The sequence below is a fragment of the Podarcis pityusensis genome (assembly GCF_964106645.2).
Source record: "Podarcis pityusensis genome assembly, chromosome: 4".
In the NCBI taxonomy this organism is placed as follows: domain Eukaryota; kingdom Metazoa; phylum Chordata; class Lepidosauria; order Squamata; family Lacertidae; genus Podarcis; species Podarcis pityusensis.
Window position 1 is genome coordinate 79,098,236 of NC_138027.1, and position 23,341 is coordinate 79,121,576.

General features: G+C 46.5%; 2 protein-coding genes across 7 annotated transcripts in view; one reads left to right on the forward strand and one right to left on the reverse strand.

The window, feature by feature from the left end:
- Positions 1–5,064, reverse strand: part of SEPTIN10 (septin 10) — a 33,125-nt gene extending 28,061 nt beyond the window's left edge. For 2 of the 6 annotated variants that reach the window (XM_081003149.1, XM_081003148.1), the window contains exon 1: positions 4,914–5,062. In XM_081003149.1, coding sequence (XP_080859275.1) covers positions 4,914–4,943 — 30 coding nt within the window. In that variant the 5' untranslated portion in view covers positions 4,944–5,062. Of the gene's footprint in view, positions 1–4,913 lie in introns of all 6 variants that reach the window. The other 4 variants (XM_081003153.1, XM_081003151.1, XM_081003150.1 and 1 more) reach the window with 4 other exon arrangements.
- Positions 5,065–5,331: 267 nt separating this feature from the next.
- On the forward strand, positions 5,332–12,678 carry SOWAHC (sosondowah ankyrin repeat domain family member C). The gene has a single exon (XM_081003128.1). The coding sequence runs from the start codon at positions 5,696–5,698 to the stop codon at positions 7,220–7,222; it is 1,527 nt and encodes a 508-aa protein (XP_080859254.1). The 5' UTR covers positions 5,332–5,695; the 3' UTR covers positions 7,223–12,678.
- Positions 12,679–23,341: the final 10,663 nt, after the last annotated feature.

The following is a 23,341-nucleotide window of genomic DNA, read 5'->3' on the forward strand; positions in this document are numbered from 1 at the left end:
AGATGTGATCATGTTTCCTTCGATCAAGGTGCCATGGTCTGATCACTATGCTCTGAAAGCCAGGATTGATGTTCCACCCCCACCCTGCTTAGGTGGCGAGCCGATTTGGGCTCGCCCGCGGAGGCTGATGGACCCTGATAGGTTCCGTCAAGCCTTGCGGGACCTTTCTCCCCCTGGCGACTCATTGACTGAGCTTGTTGAGGGCTGGAATACCCAGCTCCTGGCAGCCATCAATGAGATCGCACCTAAGTGCCCTCTGCGACCCCGCAGAAACCGGGCTCCCTGGTTTACTGAGGAGCTCCGGAAAATGAAGCGGGACCTCAGACGGCTAGAGCGAGTATGGCGGGGTGCCCGTGACGGAGCCTCAAGAACATCTTATAGAGTTTTTATGAAAACCTACGAGATGGCAGTGAAGGCCGCTAAGAAGTCCTACTTCTCGGCCTCCATTGCATCCGCTAGCTCTCGCCCGGCACAATTATTTAGTGTAATTCGGTCTTTAACGTCCCTCGAAGGACAGCCAAATTTAAATAATAATTTGACACACAGCTGTGAGGCATTTGCGAGCTTTTTTGCGGAGAAGGTCCTGTCGCTCCGCCATGACCTCCCTGCCAATTTGGATACAATAAAGGAACTGGAGGCCCCTCGACTGTCCTCGGGTCCAGTATTGGACCACTTTGACCGGATATCCCCAGCCAATGTGGACAGACTCCTCCGAGCTGGAAAGCCCACCACTTGTCCTCTCGACCCGTGCCCGTCTTGGCTGATTAGAGCGTGTCCAGACGAGGTGCGGGCCCCCCTGGGGGATATCATCAATCTGTCCCTTGGCACCGGGACATTCCCAGGGGAACTGAAGGAGGCAGTGGTGCGTCCGCTCTTAAAGAAAACATCATTAGATCCCTTAGATCTATCCAATTACCGCCCAGTTTCGAATCTTCCATTCCTGGGTAAGGTGATTGAGAGAGCGGTTGCTGAACAGCTTGGTAGGTTTCTGGATGAAACATCGGCTCTGGACCCATTCCAGTCCGGCTTCCGCGCTGGTCATGGGACCGAGACGGCTCTGGTCGCCCTAACAGATGATCTCCGCAGGCAGCTGGATCGAGGCGGGTCGGGGCTGCTGATTCTTCTAGACCTGTCAGCAGCCTTCGACATGGTCGATCACGAACTCCTGGACCACCGCCTTGCCGACGTGGGGATCCAGGGCACAGTCCTTCAATGGCTGCGCTCGTTTCTCTCTGGTCGGGGACAGAGGGTGGCGCTTGGGGGGGAACTGTCATCCCGCCACTCCTTGGTGTGTGGAGTGCCCCAGGGTGCGATACTCTCCCCGATGCTTTTTAACATCTTTATGCGCCCCCTCGCCCAACTTGTCCGGAGTTTTGGGCTGGGCTGCCATCAGTATGCTGATGACACCCAACTCTATCTGCTGATGGATGGCCATCCTGACTCGGCCCCAGACACACTGATCAGATGCTTGGAGGCTGTGGCTGGATGGCTACGTGGGAGCCGGTTGAAGTTAAATCCTTCGAAGACAGAGGTCCTCTGGCTGGGACGGGACGATATGGGATTGAGGGGGCAACTCCCATCTCTTGCGGGGGTGCAATTAGTGCCAGCACCGTCCGTTAAGAGTTTGGGTGTAATCTTCGATACCTCCCTCTCCATGGAGGCGCAGATTGCAGCTATAACAAAGGCGGCATTTTTTCATCTCCGCCAAGCTAAGCAGTTGGCTCCTTACCTCTCTCGCCCTGACCTAGCCACTGTGATCCACGCGACGGTCACCTCCAGACTGGATTATTGTAACTCGCTCTACGTGGGGCTGCCCCTGAGACTGACCCAGAAACTCCAGCGGGTGCAGAATGCCGCAGCGAGACTCCTTACGGGGTCTTCGCTGCGGGATCACATTCATCCGGTGCTATACCAGCTGCACTGGCTCCCGGTGGAGTACAGGATCAGGTTTAAGGTGCTGGTTTTAACCTTCAAAGCCCTATACGGCCTAGGACCCTCGTATCTACGGGACCGCCTCTCCTGGTATGCCCCACAGAGGAACTTACGGTCTTCAAATAAAAACATCTTGAAGGTCCCAGGCCTCAGAGAGGTTAGGCTGGCCTCAACTAGAGCCAGGGCTTTTTCGGCTGCGGCTCCAACCTGGTGGAACGCTCTGTCACAAGAGACAAGGGCCCTCCAGGACTTGACATCTTTCCGCAGGGCCTGCAAGACAGAGCTGTTCCACCAGGCCTTTGGTCAGGGCGCAGCCTGACTCCCTCCTTTGGCAATCTTTACAATACTTTAGTTTATGGTTGCCATCAATTTTGATTTTAATTAATTCTTTGATGTTTTTATAATGTTGCACTATTTTAGTGTTGTTAGCCGCCCTGAGCCCGGCTTCGGCTGGGGAGGGCGGGATATAAATAAAATTTATTATTATTATTATTATTATTAGTCATCTCAGGGGCGGAGTGGCTACACAGGGCCAGTATAATCGCATGGAGCTGGAGCTGAGTCAAAGATGAACTCAATATATGTATTCTAAATGCTGCCAGGACTCTAGATATAAAAATGCCTTCTTTGTTTGTGTCCTCTCGTAATGGACTAAATTATACCGTCTTGGTTTCTCACACCAGAACAGTGTCCAATTGGGACAGCATCCGTGTCTTCAAAATGGATTTTCATAGAATTGTTCACCCAAAAAATATTTTGTTATATTACATGCTTGAAACTGGGGCACAATCCCACTGGATATTCAATTATGCTGGAAGCAGATTTAACACTTCACTTTGTTTTATGTATAATAGTACTTCATAACAAACAATTTATTGTTATTCTCAGTTCAATGGAATTAAAGCGTGTCAGAGCTGAAGCCTTAAGCGTACTGACCTAAGCATAACGCAGTGCTGACATGTTCCTTACTTTGCATTGCATTAATGACATTAATTTGCTGTGCACTAACGGGTTTTCAAATGAATAATTACATGCAGAATACTGCCAAATCAGACAGAGTCCATGACTGAGAATGGGGATCATCTAAACAACTTTGAAACAAGTCAGGTAAAAGAAACAGTGTGATTACCACTCCCTATGACATAACTTCAATGCACAGAAATCCTTCCAAGCATCATTCCTATATTTGATTAACGCAGATATTTTTAGGGCTACCCACTGACTAAAAATTATAATATGCAATCCCACCTGCCATTGAACTCAATGTGTTCTGACTATATGTGATTTTTGCTTTAGGTGCGATACCTGAAATGTAGCCCCCGTGTAAGTTGCTGGCTTACTGTCTCATACTTTCACAACGCCATATTCATTTTTTTAAAATAAGGGGACACTTCAGTCCTTTTTGTTGACTGGTGCTCTGGTGTTGCCTGGATATCATGATGATCTGATGCTCCCACACTGACCCTCTGAGTTGCAGGTTATCAGGCCTCCTGCTTCTCCCAGTCATTCCGTTCCTCACACGTTCCTCCCTGTAGTTTTCAGCTCCAAACTTTACTCAAAGTAAACTTCACTATGTTCGATGAATCCTGCTACCAATTAAGTTGACATGGAAGTTAGGGTTCTCCTAAACGACATCCAATACAGCAGCTTGGATGAATTCGCCCTAATAAATTCTCCAGGCAAGAAGTCATAGAAAAGGAGAGCTCTCGCAGGGAGCAACTGGCAGAAGTTATAACCAGAGGATTTCATAAATGGATGAGCAATGCAGATTTGTGAAAACTGTACAGGGGAAGTGCTCAGGCCAGGGGTGGAGAGCTTTTCTCAGATCAAGAGCTGCATTCCCTTCTGGGCATCTTTCTGGGGGCCACACTGCCAGTGGTAGGCAGGGCCAGACACAAAAGTAGGCACAGCAGCAAAGGCAAATTTTAAAGCTTGTACAGCAAGCTGGTTTTGACAAACGCACACACCCCTGTCATTCACCTAGGCAAAAGGTATTATCAGAATTAAGCAGATGTTCCTGTCAAGAAAAAGAAAACAGCCAAGAAGGATGCAATGCAGAGCCAGTGACGAACATGGACTGGGAGGGAAGGGTGGCTCGGGAATGTCCCAAAGGCAGATGGAAGGGCCAGAGAGATTCCCCACCCTTGTGCTAAGGTATTTCATGGAAACTAAAGTGCAACCAGAACTTGCATGTGATGGAGCAAGCTCAGCTGTAGTCCAGGAAAGCTGATGCCACAACAAATCTGGTAGTCTTTAATGTACCACAGAACTCGTTTCGGAGAAACTTGCTTGGGAAAGCAAAAAATGGCACAATTTATAATAATAAGCAAAGATCAAAAATTATTATAACTACCTTGCACCATTATATGACTACACCTTAATGCAATTCAACACACACTGACTTGCCTACAAGGCCTCCCAATAAAAATGCATAGGCTCAGCCTGCTTGTGGATAGTTCGCTATGACGTTATTCCTATTTTCGTTTGCATGAGGTCACTGGGAGACGGTAAGGGGCTTTCGATTCTAAGTGAAGAAGCCAGTTGTCCTTCGCATGGTAGGAGGAGGAGTGGGGGTGGCCCGAAACCTTATGCCTTTTACTGGCAAGCACGAGGAACGGAGTACAACCATAATGCAAGGGGGGGGGGCCGCTGTGACAGGGCAAAAAAAGGGAGCCTACAGAATCCCACCACAAAGAAGGCAGGCGACGGGAGAAGTTCTATAGCAGTTTGCACGAAGAACCATACATGCAGAGCTATTCAAATTGAAAGCAACTGATTGAGTCGCGCCAAAAATCCGTCCGGAATTGCACTTTTTTCTGCCCCCCCCCCAAAAAAAACCCCACCCCAAGCCCCCTCTTTTCTCTACGCACGAGGAAGCCCACCAGGACGAAGCATGCATGGGATCCCAGCCCCAGAAGCGCCACGGGTGGTCTGCATCCTTGCCACCCACCCATCCCGCGCTAGGTAAAAGCAGCTCTTACCATCTGCCGGGCCAGGTCGGAGGAAGCCATGGCAAGAGGGGAGGGGTCACCGCGCGCCAGAGAGAGAAGAAAGGAGGAGGGAACGCAGGATCCGCAACTCCCAATCCCAGCAGCTGGAATGCAGCCGGCGGTGAGGAGCCGCCTGACGAGCGGAGGGGAGGGGAGAACGCTCCGCCAATCACGATCCGAGACGAGGGGAGATGCTGAAAAGCCCACCAATAGCAATTCGGGAGAGGGCGGAGGCGGAGCGGTGAGTCTGCTGTCAACGGGAGAAATTAAAAAAGGGCTGGGCGCGGCACCAGGACGGGGCGTGCCCCGCCTGCGCGCGCGGGCGCTCTCTTTCTCCCGCCCCTCCCACGCTCAGAAATAGGGGGGCGGAGCCAGAAGCTTTGGCGAGCCGAGATTCATTAACTTACAGAAACAGCCCCTCCCTCCAGAGGGCCGCGCCGCTCGCTCAGACTCCTCCTCCTCCTATAAATTTAAACTGTGCCGGTAGGCGCCGCCCTCGCTCCCCCTCAGGCTGGCGTCACGTGAGGGAGGCGGCGAGCGCCTCGAAGGGGTATAATGCCAGGGAGCGGCGAGGACGACGACGATAACGACGTCGCGGACGTCGGCGCCGTGATTTGAGCCTGGCGATGCCGCCTCAGGAGCCCTGAGGGAAATGTTAGCGACGATGCCATGGGGCAGCGCGAGGAGGAGGCGGCGGGAGGAGGCGACCGCGCGCTGAGCCTTCTTCATTTCGCTCTGCGGCGGCGGCGGCGGTTGGTTCCCTCCGCGCTCCGATGGCCGCGGCGGAGCCGAGCCAGGACGCCGTGCTTCAGTTCCTATCGGAGCGGGGAGGTCGCGCTCGCAACGCCGACCTGTTGGACCACTTCCGAGGCTACCTCAACTCCCCCGACCAGCAGCGCCGCTCGCGCGCCAGGGAGCGCTTCAAGGAGATGGTCAACGCCGTGGCCACCGTCAGGCAAGAGCCCGGCTCCGGGGCCAAGTACGTGCAGCTGAGGAAAAAGTACCGGGTGGCCGTCGCGGCCGCAGAGCCGGCTGAGGAAACCGGGGGGCCCCGGCTGCCCCCCGAGCCTGGCGGAGAGGGCGAAGCTGCCCAGCGAGAAGCGGAGGAGCCCCAGAAGGAGGAGGAGAAAAAGAGCCTCCCTGTCGCTGTGGAGGAAAGCGGACCTCGGCAGCTTGAGGCGCCCGATGCCGCTGAGGCGCCTCAGGCGACCCCTGGAGGAGGAGGAGGAGGAAGCCAGGAAGAGAGAGAGGAGCAGGAGGACAGCCGCTCTCAGAGCGGGGAGCCGGAGCCGGGCAGCGGCGAGACCCCGCCTGAGGACGCCGCCGCCTCAGGGGTGGCCCCCGCGGCGGCCCCCGCCACCACCCCACGTTGCGCGCGCAAGAACTTCCGCGAGCGGATGCTGGGCAGCTCCCCTCAGCTGAAGCGCGGCGGCGGCGGCGGCGGCACTCGCGGGAGCCGCTCCGCCGCCGGCGGGGGGGACTCGGACAGCGCCTCTCTGGCGTCGTCTTCCGCGGAGGACGAGGGCGGCGGCAGCAGCTCGGGCGGCTCGGTGGCCCTGGACCCCCTGGAGCACGCGTGGATGCTGTGCGCTTCGGACGGCCGCTGGGAGAGCCTGGAGGGCCTGCTGAGCTGCGAGCCGTCGCTGCTGTGCAAGCGGGACTTCATCACGGGCTTCACGTGCGTGCACTGGGCCGCCAAGCACGGGCGCCACGAGCTGCTGGCGCTGCTGGTCAACTTCGCGCAGAGGCACCGGCTGCCCGTGGACGTGAACGCGCGCACCAGCGGGGGCTACACGGCGCTGCACCTGGCCGCCATGCACGGGCACCTGGAGGTGGTGAAGCTGCTGGTGGGCGCCTACGACGCCGACGTGGACGTGCGCGACTACAGCGGGCGCAAGGCCGCGCACTACCTGAGCCGCAGCACCGCCGACGAGGTGCGCAGCCTGGTGGGGGCCCTGCAGGACGAGGCCGACGGCGGGGCCACCAACGGCAGCGGGCGCTGGAGGCTCTCCAAGGTGCTGCCGGCCAACCTCATCTCCTATAAGCTCTCCCACCACCTCCTGCCCCACCACGGGGACGATGGGGAGGCGGGAGACGGGGCTGGAGCGCCCGGCAAGGGCAAAGAACTGAGCAGGAAAACCTCGGGCAGCGGGAGGATAAAACTCAACAAAATCCGCTTCCGGACCCAGATCATCCACACCACTCCTTCTTTCCGCGGGGATGCAGAGGAGGAAGGTCAAGAAGAAAGGTCCCTGAAAGCCTCTTTCAAGCTCAGACCTAAGTCCAATGTGTTCGGGTAGAACAAGGAATGTTATTTCTTGCACCTAAATGGGGCAGCGTGTGTGGGTGGCTGGGTCTAATGCCACTTCCTTTGCCGGGATGGAGCTGCTTGAGGATAAATCTACCTGGGGCAATGCCTTTAATTGCTAGGCAGGCACTGGGCTAAGTAGGATAAATACAGAGTAGGACTTGAGGGCGTAAACAAACAGTAGCTAGTACTGTGGTTCTTGGCATTCTAATAACTCACCAAACTAACTGAAACACTATTTTGCTTTAACATTTGAGTTTTCAATATTTTTACTTGGATTAAGTTTTATGTCTGGTTACAGTCCCCGGAGCTGCTATTTCTGGAGGGTTTTTATGGTCCAGTTCTTACTGAGGTGCGTGTAGCTAGGCTGAACCTTTAAGGCTTGCATGTGATGAGGGCTTGTTCGCCTACAAGCAAAATCTCTGCACATGGAAAACTACCATGTGAAGAAGGCAAAGCTTTAACTTTTCCTCTTGACAGCTTGTTTTCTCTGTGGAAGGATTTCAGTTTTAAAAATGAGTATGGAAGATTATTAATAACACAAGCTTTTGCTGAAGTGATATTACACAAGTTCATTCCACAATGAGAACTATATTTTAAAAGCCTAACTTGAGATCCTTAGCTAATGTAGGGTCATTTATTGGTGTTATACAGAGCGAAGAGAATGCAGGTGTGGGTGGCATTCATAGAAGCTAACTGAACAGACAGGAGTGTAGTTAAGCTTTTCCCATGCCTACCAATTCTTCCTTGAAAACCTCAATGTTACAAGTTTTCTCCTGGCCAGAAACAATTTCTGAGTCCAGATAGAAGGGAGTGGGAGTGTTACAATGCATAAGGGGCAAGGGAAACACAGTACAGTATTGGAAAATGCTGTGGTGCCTTCCTAACAACATATAGTTTAGCCCTAATGCTAAGGGGCAAGTGTTTAAGAATGCGTAGGTAAGAGTATGTATTCTAAAAAAATTGCATGGCAACTACAGTACAAGCCGAGTTTGTGACTGAGAAGCACTAAGTTGGTGGCCATTAATTTAGAGGGAAAGTGATTATACCTAAAAGTGCACCTTTTTATTTTTATGCTTTTGAGTTTTAAACATACTTTACCTGTTGAGTAAAGTTAGCCTTGGAAGTGCTAACAATACCCAAAGGTAACTTGATTTTGTTGTGAGACGGCTCTCAGTAGCTATCTAGTTGATGTGCAATTGAATATCATTTAATTTGTTAAGTGATTAGTTGCAAAGTCAAGAGAGCGAGAGCCATGCTGATGTGTACTCAACGAGACTTTTCCTCAGTCAGTCAGCTCTAGAAAGGGCTTGTTTCATTATTGCCAATGGGAGACTGCTGCAGACTGATTTACTACAGAATCTTGCATGTTAGCTCCTAAGTGCAAGCAATGGTTGCCTGTACAGAAGACAGGTCCTGCAACCCATCTTTCTCTTCCTTCCCCTCTGCAGCCCCAGCAATCCCTCTTCCTCCCAAAAGAATCTTCAGTTCCACCAGATTTCAGGTGATTACTCCCTTACTCTAGCCCAGTACTACACTTTCCACAGTGTTTAAGACCCTCCAGCAGTTTTTCAGGTAATGAAGGGGGAAAGAGATTGGTTTTGTGAGCTGCCTTCCACTTGTATGACCTCTGAACATGTCATTTGGGTTTATCTTGAAGAAAAGTGCTAGTGCATTTAACCATTAATAATGAAAGACATGTTTTATTCAGAAGGTATGAGCAGGAGACATTCATAGCACTATAACAAAAAATTCCCATATAGTGATCTCTTTAAATGGATTCCCCTACACTCTGAAACTCACTTGCTGTGTGATCCAGAGATCAGGAGCAGCACAGGGACGCATGCTTACTGGTACACCAGTGGAAGCAGTACCTGTTGTCTTAAGTGTGTATATGAAAATAATTAGGGGTTTGATATGTCATTGCACCCCTAGTTACTGAATATGAAATGTTGTCATGTTTGCAGGCTTATGCGCATCAAGTACAATGGATAACACATGGAAATCTTAAGAGCACATGGATTGTGCTTGCTGGAGCCTGTTACAAAATGTCTTGGAAGCTTTCTTATGTCTTCCTTGGCAAGAAAGTTACTTAACAGTTCCCTCTTTTGAACAGGGAATAAAAGTGTTGTAGAGAAGCACCAACGAAACTTTATAGCTTGAAACTTGAAAAAAAATTGCTTTAAAAATACTAAGAATAATATTTGAGGGGAAGTTCCTAATGTCAACTGTTCCAAAGCCAACAGTTCTAGCGAAACATGAAGAAGAGATCTGTGGTATTAGCACTTTCTCTTCAACAATAAGGATATTGGGGCTGGACCTCTGATGCTGCTGAAATGAATATAAAAGTCAAAATGCTGCCAAGTAAATGCTAAAGCATGTTTCTCAGATTTTCAGATACTTTGGAACTGTTAATTTTAAACACTGATCTAAGGGAAATAGAAACAGTTTTTAAAGCATGGAATATGAACAGTACTGTTTATGAAAGCAGCTTTGGATGTTACCATGTGAGGTTCCATAAACCACAGGAGTAGTTGTGCAAGGCCTCTTACTGTGCCATTTTAGATGTTTTGCTAAGGAGAGTGTGTATTTAAGCTAACACTTTCTCTCTCTTCACAACTTACTCTTTGGCAGAAGCATAACAAGAGGCAATGTGCAAATTCTTTGCAGCTTGCATATCCACTTGAATTAATATCTGAAACTTCTGAGTAACCTCTTCAGTAACTGCAGCTTTAACTTCTTAATAGACTGTATAAATCCAAGCAATGCACAGGGTACATATAAATAGGTATATGAAAAACTTTTGTGTTGAACTTTTTTTATTATATTATTCCAAAAAGTCAGTGATAGGAGTCACTGGCAGAGGAAGGGTGGTGCAGCTCTCCCTGGGTGTCATCCCTGGGGGGGGGGGACATTGGCTTGGGTGGCACCCCCTGGGGAGCTTGCCACAGGCGCCCCCCTGTGGGACGCTCACTGCAGGCACTGTCATGCCACCCCCGTGGGCAGCTTGCCCCGCCCCAGGGTGCGCTGCTCCGGGTACCAGAACAGCTAGATCTGCCTGTGATAGGAGTCTGACAAAAGTTATGAAGTCAAACTACTTACAAACATGCCATTGATACGGCCTCATTTGTTAGCATGTAGTGCTAAGCCAAATTATGGGTTAGAATGAATAAGCAGGCATGCTGGTACACGGTGAGAAAAACACAGCCACTTTGTTCCTGCTGCTGTCATGCTACTGGGGCTAAGCCATGGTTTGGCTTAGCATTGTATCCCAACCTGGGATTGTGGTTTGACCTATAAACAAAGCCCTAGTAGTAAGCCAATACCAAACCTTGGTCATGGTTTGCTTGAAGCGAGGTAAGCCATGAGACCGGGTTCAACTCAAACATAAAGCCAAGTCATGACTCTGTTCCAAATTATATGGGAGTAACAAAGTGGCAAATGATTTTCTCACCATATACCAACTAACTTGCTTGTTAACACTAAATCATTTGGTTTGTATTATGCATGAATGAGGCCACTGTCTAAAATCCTTACTGTAAGAAACTGAATGATGAAGAACAACTTATTGTACAAGCCTCTTCTGTATGCACACAAGCTAGAACAAATGCAAAGGCAGTATCAGTTTTAATTTGTAAGCTATAATTACATGTGCCTTTTGTAAAACAAAGCAAACTACAGAAGAAAGGAGTGTATTGAGCACTTCCACTCACATTTCAGTAGGAAGGATGCCAGTGGTGTCTCTATCTTTCTGCCAACATGTAACTTATTGTAGCAAAAGAAATGTTCCAAAGTGTCACTCTGCACGACAGCACTAGATGTTTAATCTTTGTAGCAAAGAATACAGAGTTCGACAATTCTGCAGTGCAGAATACTGTCTGAAGTAGAATATCCTTGCAGATTTCTTTAAAATAACCTGAATATTGCTAACTTCAACTTTCCTGTATGATCTCTAAGAGGAATATGTTCCATACCATTCTATTTTTAAATGTTGACTGCCATATTTAAAGTACTGGTATAGCTGTCACAATGTTGTATTTTTATAGGTACTGTATTTAAATGTTGATCTAAGAGTTAAATACAAAAACTTGCATATACTGTTAGTCTTTAGTTTTGGATTATAGAGATTTTTAAACTTTTAGATTCTTGGAGTGTTGTTACTTACGGTACTATAGCAATTTCAACAACTTTGTTCACTAGCTAAGGGCTCAGTCATAAACTAGTGATACAATAATTGGTAGATATTATGTGAAACTGCATCGTAGTGTACAATTCCAAAAGTTTACTAGTAAAAATGATTAAGTGCAACAGTTTGATTCTAAACACTAACTTAATACTGTGGGGCTTTCTTGTTACAGTGTGTCCCTTCTCCCACAACTGTCACAGGGTAATTTCTGGTGAAGAACTGGCTTTTGGTGTCATAGTACTGGGGTTTCTATTTCTATGGCTGTGTTTGGACATAACACTAAGTCACAACTTAAGCTTTTTTGAATCATACTGGTCCCAATTTGCATCTCCCTTAGTTGTGTGGGTAACAAACCACAGATCAGCCAGCTTGGTATTATATCTACACCAGCATTCATGGTTTGTTCTTTCTCCTAATGCTTCATACGTGTGCTGGCTCAGATGCAATGCTAAGCCTGCTACTCAGTGGTTTGTTAACCAGTCAGTTAAGGGAGGACTAAAGAAGGAACACTGCATTCTGCTCCTGTTCAGTGGGGTTAGACAAATCCTATTTGGGAGCCTAGTAATACAGCTGAGTACAGCTGAATTATGTGTGGAAGATGCACATGAGGATTCTTCCCTTTTTTGTAGTATGTTCAACAGAATTCACTCAGATTGACTTCAGAATTAAATTGCACAAATAATGTAGAACACTGACAAAGTTCCACTTCAGACATATTCTATATTCACAGGTTGCCAGCATATACTTTACTTTCCCATTAAATTAAACTTTCTTACCTATTGACTTCACATTCCCTCTAGTCACTGCATTTTAAAAGTGTTTCTTCAGATCAAATGCTTCTGCTGAAGAAAACAGTTGTATTGTCTTGGTGTTTGTGGCTTTACTGGTACACCAACACTTAAATGTTGTACAGAACATGTCACTGGGTATGGGGTGGTACAAAATTGGAGTCTAACCTTAATAAAAAGGGTACACATTTAAGCTATCTCTTTCTGATTGAAGTGTGAAATGATAATAGAGTTGCAATCTAATGTCTGCTAACTTGGCAAGTCCCAACAAAATCATTGGGATTTTATTCTAAACAAGCATGTACAGAACTAGATTGTTGTTATTCTTACCTCGTACCTGAATCCTTTGTGGTATAATTGTCTCTAAAACTATTGGTGAAAACAAATTTTAATATGTGCCTGAATGAATGGTTGAGTGAAGAATCACTGTAAAAACATCACTTTCAATGAAATAAAATGTCATGGTTCTTTTTATTGTGGAGTTATGCTTGTATTGTGCCTACTCTTCTAATAATGGTCTGCAGTAATGCTATAGTTGTGGGGATGGAAGAAAGACATTGAGTTTTTCTTGTAATAACCACATAGTACCAATTGCCTAGGCCACCTTTAGTGACATGCAATTTTGTACCAGTCACTCATCTGTGGATTATTTTGCATTCATAGCTCAGATCTGGGTTGGAGTATCCCAACCTGGATAAATTATGACCCCCCACATTCAATTAGGATATGCAAGGTGCTATTATTTTCATTATATCCATGTTTTTCTTTAGGTTAAGCATCCTATATGGAGCTTTTTGCTCAATGTCTGACAAGTCAACGTGTGGTGGGGTTTCACAACATGGCTCTAAGATTTGCTGATGTTGTTTCACAAATATGAGTCCCTCCCCTTCCACTGCCACCACCATTCTTGGATTATATTTGTTATGTATTTTTATTTAGAATTATTGAGTTGATACTATCTATATACTTGGATCTCTTAATACTGAATTGTCTGTAAAGGTTAGAATGACATCTTTTCTCACCATTATTTGCTTCAGTTCTTTATAGACTCCTGTCAGTTCACACACAGGTCTGTAGTCTGCCCCTACATCTTCTGTGATTAAGACAAAGAATTCATTCAGTATACTGTAGTGTATCTGCATCACTAATGCACAATTGAAAGGAGCAACACTTGCTAAAGTGTATGTGTTCCATTCTGGTTTTCAGCATTCAAAAATTAGGTCACTGGTTTTAGATTCCCATGTACTGTTGAGTGCAAAATGGTTCAAGCAATTATTATTCAACATTTATAAAGTACAGTGCATGCATTAAAATGTTCAGTCAATCCCTACCCATAGACGTATCATAACACAATGAAAAAGGAAGAACAGAGGAAGGCAAGCACTGGAGCAACAGCTCCTTCACTGGCCAATGGATGGGACTAGGTTGGTCTCTTGCCATGATGATCTTCCTGAGATGCAGCAGGTGCAACTTCAGTCCCAAATCACCTGCCTGGAGGAAGAGCTCAGATTCAGCTCTGCAGTCCCAAGCAACTGGTAGATGGAGCAGTGTGTTCTTTCTCATTGGGGAAGAGGAAGCAAGCTCCTGGCAGCTGCTCCTTCATTGGCTAATGGATGGGTTAAAGTTGGTGTCTACTCTTGCCATGGAAATCTGTTGGGGAAGCTGTGTGTGCAGCTTGCCATTGGCCCTTAGCACACTGGCTGGTGGCAGAAGCCAGAGTATGTCTCCCTTTAGTTCTGTAATCCTAAGGCAACATACATCCAAAAGCCACATTTAAGCATTAATTCTGTATTAAATAGAATGCATGAGTCACTGATGAAAAATGCAAGCATTTCCTAACATGCAGGCGATGAACAAGAGATGTTTGATATCCTAGCCAAAGGTTGAATAGCTTCCCATTATGTTAAAGGTCAACTTTATTAAATACGTGTGTGTGTGTGTAACCCTGATTAAGCTCTAATTCATTCTCCTGTAAATTTTACTGAAGAAAGCCACAATAAAAACAGCTCCAGCTCACATACTTTCCTAATGAAACTATACAATGTGTTTTGGTCAGCTGGCAACCTGGAAATTAGTCAAACCTGCTTGTCAAGAATATAGGAGTCTGACGTGCCATTGGCCTGATCTGGCTTAAGTCCGATGAGCAACCTGAATAGGCTTTTAATAGCAAGAAATTTAATTTTCTACCTGAGCTCTCAATAAATCTAATGGAATGAGTCCAGGGAGCTTTTTTTCACTTCCTTTTGTATATCATCCACATATACAATTTATCATGTTGCTGAACATTTATGAATATTATGTACTAATAATTTTGGCATCACAGATGTTAGGAAAATAAAACTAGTAGTAACATAGACTTCATCGTTCACATGTAAATAAATAGGATATGTGAAAGTATGTACTGTTCTAACCTACTTTCTTTGCCAACATCGGCTTGCATGTTTTCATCTTTTTCCTGCTACATGCTGTCTAAAAATACCTGTTTTTGTTTTTGTTTATCACCAATGATTCAATTACGTGTAGGTGGTAGGTGCTGGAAAACCAGGGAGAGGGAACATCAAAGGGAGAAGTTGTTGGAGAATGATACAAAACTGAAATTCCCCTAAGTGCAGTTGTAAAAATCCCCACTAAGTAATCCATGGGAACTTTGTTGATAAGGGTTTATTAAGCACCTGGGTTTTCTTTCGTCTCTTGTCCTGCAGGCAACCACATGTCCCAACTATTTTGATGATATAGGACTGCATTGCTAAACCACACACCAAAAAGGAATGTCCCAAAGGTGCTTAGAAATTTATTTCAATAGAATCTTATGCCTGACATACTTTGAGTGTTGCTGCGTGTTCTGTAAGGAATTTCAGGCTGAATTGATTCCTTTTCTCTTTTCGTATTCTTTAGCTCTCAGCGAAGAATGGGTGTAGTGCAGTGGCGAATAGACTGACATACGAAAGAAGTACCTCCTAAAGCCTAATTTGCCTTATCTCTGCCATGAGTTCACTATGTGGTCTGTGGCCTTACAACTAGATGGTGCACAGAAACTGCTTTGGAACAATTGAAAATACTATACAAATGTTAAATGTGATAATAATAATCAGCAAGTAGTTTTTGAAGATGATCCACCTGGGTTCAAAACATATGTTTTGTGCTGGATATTGGTAGCTTTTTCTGATTTAAAAAAAAACACATCCTGATCACATCTGGGATTTTGTGTGCATATGTACACATGAATTCTTATAAGAGTCATAACCGCCAACCCAATTTCCAGAACTAAGAATCAGCACTCTGCCTGTAAGAGTCTGGGAATATTTGAGGTCAGTAAATGAATACCAAAAAGCAGAAAAAAGAACACCGCTCATGTTCCAGACAGAAAGCATTTGCTGATATGTTGCAATTCTGAGCTGGAACATGCAAAGAGCACTCATATATAATATAGTTACTGGAATGTGTTGATTACGACTATTTGCTGTTCAGAAATCATTTTGTAAACTCACTGAAAAGGTCACAGCTTATCTTTCTTAAAAAAAAATAAAAGGCAGGGATGGGGGGTTGAAGCACAGTGTTGTTGTTTCTTAGTCCCTAGCCTGCAATTATTCCTTCTGCAGCAGCCTTAGCCAACCTGGTGTCTTCCATATGTTTTAGACTACAGCTCTAAAGCACCTGGAACACATCAGGGAATGATGAGAATTATGCTCTGAAACATCTGGTGGGCACCAGGTTGACAAAGGCTGTTCTGTACCAGAATGGCAGCCTCTGACTATGACACTTCAGTCAAATGACATATTTTTGTTAGATTCCTCTGCCGTGTGCACAGGTTCTAAGTTGGCAGGCAAGTAAAGCATGGTTCCTCGAAGGCACAAAGTATAAAAACCAATGAGACACACCATGTTGGAGAAGATGATTAGGTAGCAATTTTGTGCCTTCTCTAGTATATATATTCTGTAAACTGACACATCAAATTACTGGCCTCCTATTGTATGGTGGTGTGTATATTATAATCATCATCATCTCCATCCATCCATCCATCCATCCATCCATAACTGTAGAACAAAAGGCAGTTGGCTCTTCAGGAGAGTAGCTGTTTTGGAATCAGTTGGCTGATGAACTCAACATGGTCTGAAGAACACTATTGCCTATTACTATGAATTGCCTTTGATTGCATTGTAGCTAGTCTTGGAATGGTGGAGCTAGCTGGTGGGAGTGAAACAGTGACACATACACAGCTTTTGTCCAGCTAGCATTTATATATCAAGGTGTTCTGATTTTCCACACCTTTTGTAAGCTCTTAAACCATAAATATGTGTGTGCTCTGAATTGGTACAATTATCTATTTGTATAGGGTACTATAGTTACTACATGTGCATTTCCAGTATTTATGAGAATTATGTCACTGTGTTCCATTAGGATCATTTCAGCTGCCTAATAATGCTCACTGTTTGAAACCCCAAAATATTATAGGCAATCAACTTGGCCAAAGGATGGATATTCAAAATGATGCTGTACCCCGCCCCGCCCCCCGACTGCTGAAATCTACCCTCAAAGGACTGGTCTTGTGTGATATTTGCATAGATGCTTCTTCAGAGATTCCCAGAATGTTATTTAAAGGTGTATAAAGCCAATCAATGCACATTCATTTACATATTCACATAATTCTTCTTTGATTTGAAGTGACAGCTGAAGCTCAATCTCTCTTTTGTTTAAACTTATGAGAAAGGAGAGTTTATGGAGGGAAGCAGCACAATATTCCTCTCCAAAATAAAGCTGGGTCCCTCAGGGAAAGGCACACAAAGTTCTTAAGTAGATCTGTGATGGTTTGGGAGTATTCAAAAGAACAAGATTTGAGAAGCAGGCTTCAGCAGCCAGGTCCCTGCAGTTATTCAATAAACCCCAGATACACCCCATATGACAACACAGTGAACATTCAAAGCATGACCTGCTAGAATTAAACAGAAACAGGGGAAGGAAAACAAACCCATTGTTGTTTGAAAAGGTTTTGCATGTGGAAGCAATTCTGAATGCTACTATGGCCACAACAGCCCTTTGGGAAAGCTAAACATAGTAGACAGCTGGTCAGAGTCACAGAACCATCAGCATGGGATCTGGCATCTCGCCCCTAACAGCTTTTAAATTAGATAAGCAAGCCTTAACTCTTAATCCATCATCAATAAGCCCCAATCCCTCTGCACTGTTATTTCAGTGTTCAGTATGTGCTGGTGGAAGTATTCACAGAAAGGGCTTGTGTGTGTGTGTGTGTGTGTGTGTGTGCGCGCGCGCGCAAATTGCAAAAACAAAAAAGGTACTATTTGACTGACATTACTTTTTGTTTAGATTTATCTTGGGATAAACATTTTAAGAGCTCCTGTGGTCTGAACTACCTTCCCTAAATGATAGCCTGCAGTTACTGAGCCATAGAAGCTCTCTAATGTTTACAGTGAGGGTGATACCACATTTTGAATTTCTAAGGAACCTAGGTCAATGAAGTCCTCCTTGCTGTGAGCAACTTTAGTTTGCTTCCCCTCATAGTAGTGCAAAATGGTACAGAAAACACATCCCAAATGTGGAAAACCATTTCAGGAGTGCGGGAGTTGATTTTTCTCAGGAAAAAATATAGTATATTCAGATAGTCTTGCATTGTTGCCATCTGGGCGGGGTATAAATAATAAATTATATAATAAATAATAAAAGTATTATTAATAAGTGTTGTTACCTGTCTGACTTGGAAGACAATAGAGGAGTGTTTGCCTTTAGGGGTGATATCAAACTGTTGGAAGTTTGCAGCACCTGCTCTGGCTGTAGAGACTGATATGGGAGAGACATGTTTTGTTGCAGCTGGGGCAGATGAAGGCATCCAGCAGATGAAGGCATTGCCGCTACTGGTGCACCGTGGCGTTTCTTCTCTCTGCGCTCCTCCCAATAGTCCTTCCTCCTCTGGATATTGCTATGGATACACAACCTGACTTGGCAACTGATAAAGGTCTCCCTGTGCTACTTGCCTCCTCTCTTTGGCTGTGTACATGCTCCCATTGACTCTAAAGCTTGTGTGCTCCTACTGCTGCTATAAGAAGCAGTATACACATGGCATTAACCACAATCAATATCTATCTTGTTTTTATTATTATTAAATACTGCACTTTGATGCATTCCCTCCCCCAAACCAGCTTCAATCTGAATTGAGAAAAAGAACAATACTGTATACACTATTGCTTTAAAGCACATTTGAAGTTATCGGGGTGTAGGGAGGCTGTGTACACATTAAGAGCTTAAAATTAGTATATACTATAAGTTTAAGGCATATTTTTTTCCTTCAAATAATTCTGGGCACCTTACAGAGTTGCAGTTCCCAACAACTCTTAACAAACCACACTGCTCAGTATTCTCTGAATGTATGCCAGAGTGATTTGCACACAGTATGTTTTAAAACTTCCAGTTTAATTTCAGGTATGTATGTATGTATAATTTACTTGATTTCTTACCTGCCCTTCACACTGAAGTCCCAATGCAGGTTGCAACAATTTAAAAATGTTGTGAGCCAGAATCCCTTCCAATTCCTGGATTCAACAAGTATTCAATTGCTGGAATTGCCAGGACAGCTTCTTGGCAATGGCCTAAGTATGGGTTGTTAAGGTAACAAAGGAAGCTCCCTCAACCGGCTGGTAATTAAAAGGATAAGCATCAGCCAGAATTGTGTGTTTGAGCTAGAACCAGGCTGCAGGCTGAAGCCGGTGAAGGAGAGAAATGCTTGATTTCTGCTGGAATCCAAGGCTGTGGGTAGGGGAGAAGCAATACCTTCTTGGGTTAGGCTCAGGTTGTGTAAATAAACCATATATCTTGAAGGCACCACAGTCTCCACTGTCCCTCATTCCAAGGGAACCAAACCCTGGAACTCCTGGAATCTAGCACCGCTCAGAGATTAGGGTGGCGTGCAACAATACAATATTAAAACCAAGTTGTAAAAGGTATCCACTTTCCTGAAAAGATATGCACGAGCTTAATGTGCATCATTAAACTGTGGAACTTGCACATTTCTCCATGAAGATGTCAGAGTTGCTGCTTCAAGACATTACGCTGGAAACACAAAGCAGCTGAAGATACTCCCTGACAGCTTTCAGATAAACATGGTTAGTCAACAACCATTCAAAGAGGAAGAGCAGGCAGGTATGTGTGTACTGTGCAAAATCTTCCTGAGGCTTCTAGCTTTCAGATTAAGAATAAAGCAAGATTCTATGGCTTTAGAGAAAATTCTGATAAAGTGTAGGCCACGCTACTCTCTGCTGAAAGCACAGAAACCCAAAGAACTTTGGCTTACACCTTATAGTAGTCAGAGAGCAAATCCATTTCCCATTGTTTATTCTGAAAGCAAAATTTTGATTTGCTTAGTCCAATAGTGTGCGCATTTAAGAGCACAATTGTACTGATTAAAACAAGGGTTCGCCACAGAATTTATAAACAGTGAAAGCAGAAACGCTCTTACAATTCCCTCATTCTGCCCATCTCTGGGAAACTACTACTACACCTACTCTCTAAACAAAGACAGCATTTTGATGTTAACTGGTATGGAGGGGGGGAGCACTGCTATGGGGAGCTTTTGTCCGAGGAAAAGTAGCAGAAAAACCCAAGAGAAAAGAGTTCACTGTTCCTTTAGCAACCAGTGTACCTTCCTTGGGCCCCGTTTAACATATTTAAGAGATCTGCATGCTGGTTACACTGTGAACGCAGAAGAGTTTCTTCTTCCCTACATGTTTTGAAAGCAGTGCTGAAAATATGTCTCTGAATTATAGTGACTAACATGTTAATTGCTACTGATCAATGGAGGCAAGATGAGGCTAGCCATGTTTGTTCTTCACATGTCTGAATATGAGGTGAAAGGTGCCCGATTTTTACCAAAGGTATGCACAGGCGAGGTGAGCTCAACCCTGACCTGCATCACCTTGCTATGGCACCCCACACTGCTGCGTAAAGTATTTCTCAGCCAGAGCAGAGGAGAAAACTACCTGAAGTGGTGAAGTAAGGAGATGGAAGCCGATGGTTCAGCTTCCTCACCTACATACATCCAAGAAGAGGAACCTGTGGCCCTAGAGTTGCTGCTGAACTGCACCCATCATCATCCCTGACCATTTGGCACTGCTGCCTGGGAGTTGGGAGTCCAGGTTCCCCATCTTGGTGTCCACAACTTTTATTATAAAAACTAGACCACTATCTCTTCCTTTTAGGTGTGAATGGAGTAGAGACATGAATAAGCAAATGTGGCTTTGCCTGTTGACTCTAATTTGCTTCTAAGACAAATGGGACATGCGTCGAAGAAAGAAGAAAGGCATATAAATTCCTCAATTAAGTCAATGGTTTTTAAAAGTGCTTAATTTTTTAATAATAATAATAATAATAAATTTTATTTATATCCCGCCCTCCCCAGCCAAAGCCGGGCTCAGGGCGGCTAACAACAATAAAACAGTACAAAAGTACAGCACAAACAACACTCTAAAATCATTCATTATAAAATTAATTAATTCAAGCCACTGGCAACCATTGGGCCAGAGCTCCGCAAAGATTGCCGAGGGAGGTGGTCAGGCTGTGCCCTGGCCAAAGGCCAAAGTCCCGCAGGGCCCTGGTCTCTTGTGACAGAGTGTTCCACCAGATCGGAGCCACGGCCGAAAAAGCCCTGGCTCTAGTTGAGGCCAGCCTAACTTCTCTGTGGCCTGGGACCTTCAAGATGTTTTTATTTGAAGACCGTAAGTTTCTCTGTGGGGCATACCAGGAGAGGCGGTCCCGTAGGTACGAGGGTCCTAGGCCGTATAGGGCTTTAAAGGTTAAAACCAGCACCTTAAACCTGATCCTGTACTCCACCGGGAGCCAGTGCAGCTGGTATAGCACCGGGTGAATGTGATCTCGCAGCGAAGACCCCGTAAGGAGTCTCGCTGCAGCATTCTGCACCCGCTGGAGTTTTCGGGTGAGTCTCAAGGGCAGCCCCACGTAGAGCGAGTTACAATAATCCAGTCTGGAGGTGACCGTCGCGTGGATCACAGTGGCTAGGTCAGGGCGAGAGAGGTAAGGAGCCAACTGCTTAGCTTGGCGGAGATGGAAAAATGCCGCCTTTGTTGTAGCTGCAATCTGCGCCTCCATGGAAAGGGGGGTATCGAAGATTACACCCAAACTCTTAGCGGACAGTGCTGGCACTAATTGCGCCCCCGCAAGAGATGGGAGTCCCCCCCCCAATCCCATATCGTCCCGTCCCAGCCACAGGAACTCTGTCTTCGAAGGATTTAGCTTCAACCGGCTCCCACGTAACCATCCAGCCACAGCTTCCAAACATCTGGTCAGTGTGTCTGGGGCTGAGTCAGGATGGCCATCCATCAACAGATAGAGTTGGGTGTCATCAGCATACTGATGGCAACCCAGCCCAAAACTCCGGACAAGCTGGGTGAGGGGGCGCATAAAGATGTTGAAAAGCATTGGGGAGAGTATCGCACCCTGAGGTACTCCACACACCAAGGAGTGGCGCGATGACAATTCCCCCCCAAGCGCCACCCTCTGTCCCCGACCAGAGAGAAACGAGCACAGCCATTGAAGGACTGTGCCCTGGATCCCCACGTCGGCAAGGCGGTAGTCCAGAAGTTCGTGATCGACCATGTTGAAAGCTGCTGACAGATCTAGAAGAATCAGCAGCTTTCGACCCACCTCGATCCAGCTGTCTACGAAGATCATCTGTTAGGGCAACCAGAGCCGTCTCGGTCCCATGACCAGCGCGGAAGCCGGACTGGAATGGATCCAGAGCCGATGTTTCATCCAGAAACCCACCAAGCTGTTCAGCAACCGCTCTCTCTCAATCACCTTACCCAGGAACGGAAGATTCGATACCGGGCGGTAATTGGATAGATCTAAATGATCTAATGATGTTTTGTTTAAGAGCGGGCACACCACTGCCTCCTTCAGTTCCCCTGGGAATGTCCCCGTGCCAAGGGACAAATTGATGATATCCCCCAGGAGGGCCCGCACCTTGTCTGGACACGCTCTAATCAGCCAAGACGGGCACAGGTCGAGAGGACAGGTGGTGGGCTTTCCAGCTCGGAGGAGTCTGTCCACATCGGCTGGGGATATCCAGTTGAAGTGGTCCAATACTGGACCCGAGGACAGTCAAGGGGCCTCCAGTTCCTTTATTGTATCCAAATTGGCGGAGCAACAAGACCTTCTCCGCAAAAAAGCTCGCAAATGCCTCACAGCTGTGTGTCAAATTGTTATTTAAATTTGGCTGTCCCTCAAGGGACGTTAAAGACCTGATTATACTAAATAATTGCGCCGGGCGAGAGCTAGCGGATGCAATGGAGGCCGAGAAGTAAGACTTCTTAGCAGCCTTCACCGCCATCTCGTAGGTTTTCATAAAAGCCCTATAAGATGTTCTTGATGCTCCGTCACGGGCACCCCGCCATACTCGCTCTAGCTGTCTGAGGTCCCGCTTCATTTTCCGGAGCTCCTCGGTAAACCAGGGAGCCCGGTTTCTGCGGGGTCGCAGAGGGCGCTTAGGTGCGATCTCATCGATGGCTGCCAGGAGCTGGCTATTCCAGCCCTTAACAAGCTCAGTCAATGAGTCGCCAGGGGGAGCAAGGTCCTGCAAGGCTTGGCGGAATCTATCAGGGTCCATCAGCCTCTGCGGGCGAGCCCAAATCGGCTCGCCACCTAAGCAGGGTGGGGGTGGAAAGTCAATCCTGGCTTTCAGAGCGTAGTGATCAGACCATGGCACCTTCATCGAAGGAGACATGATCACATCTATACCTACGCCAAAGATCAAATCCAGCGTGTGGCCTGCTTGATGTGTGGGGCCTGAAACAAACTGGGAGAGCCCTAGTGTCGCCATGGAAGACACCAGGTCCAGAGCCTGTGAGGAGGGAGTGGCATCAGCATGGAAGTTGAAGTCCCCCAATACCAATAGGTTAGGGAACTCCAAGGCCCAGCCGGCCACCGCCTCCAATAGGCCTGACAGGGTGGCTGCTGGTGCGCTAGGTGGCCGGTACACCAGCCAGACAGCCAAGCTCTCCTCGGAGCCCCACACTAGGCCAACACATTCAATGCCAGGTATTGATGGCGATGGTAGAGCCCTGAAAGGACAATCTTCCCGGATTAATAATGCCACCCCTCCCCCCCCGGCCCACAG

What these genes read in the sequence shown, in the direction of transcription:
- SOWAHC (XM_081003128.1), top strand. Translation starts at nt 5,696, where the DNA reads ATGGCCGCGGCGGAGCCGAGCCAGGACGCCGTGCTTCAGTTCCTATCG.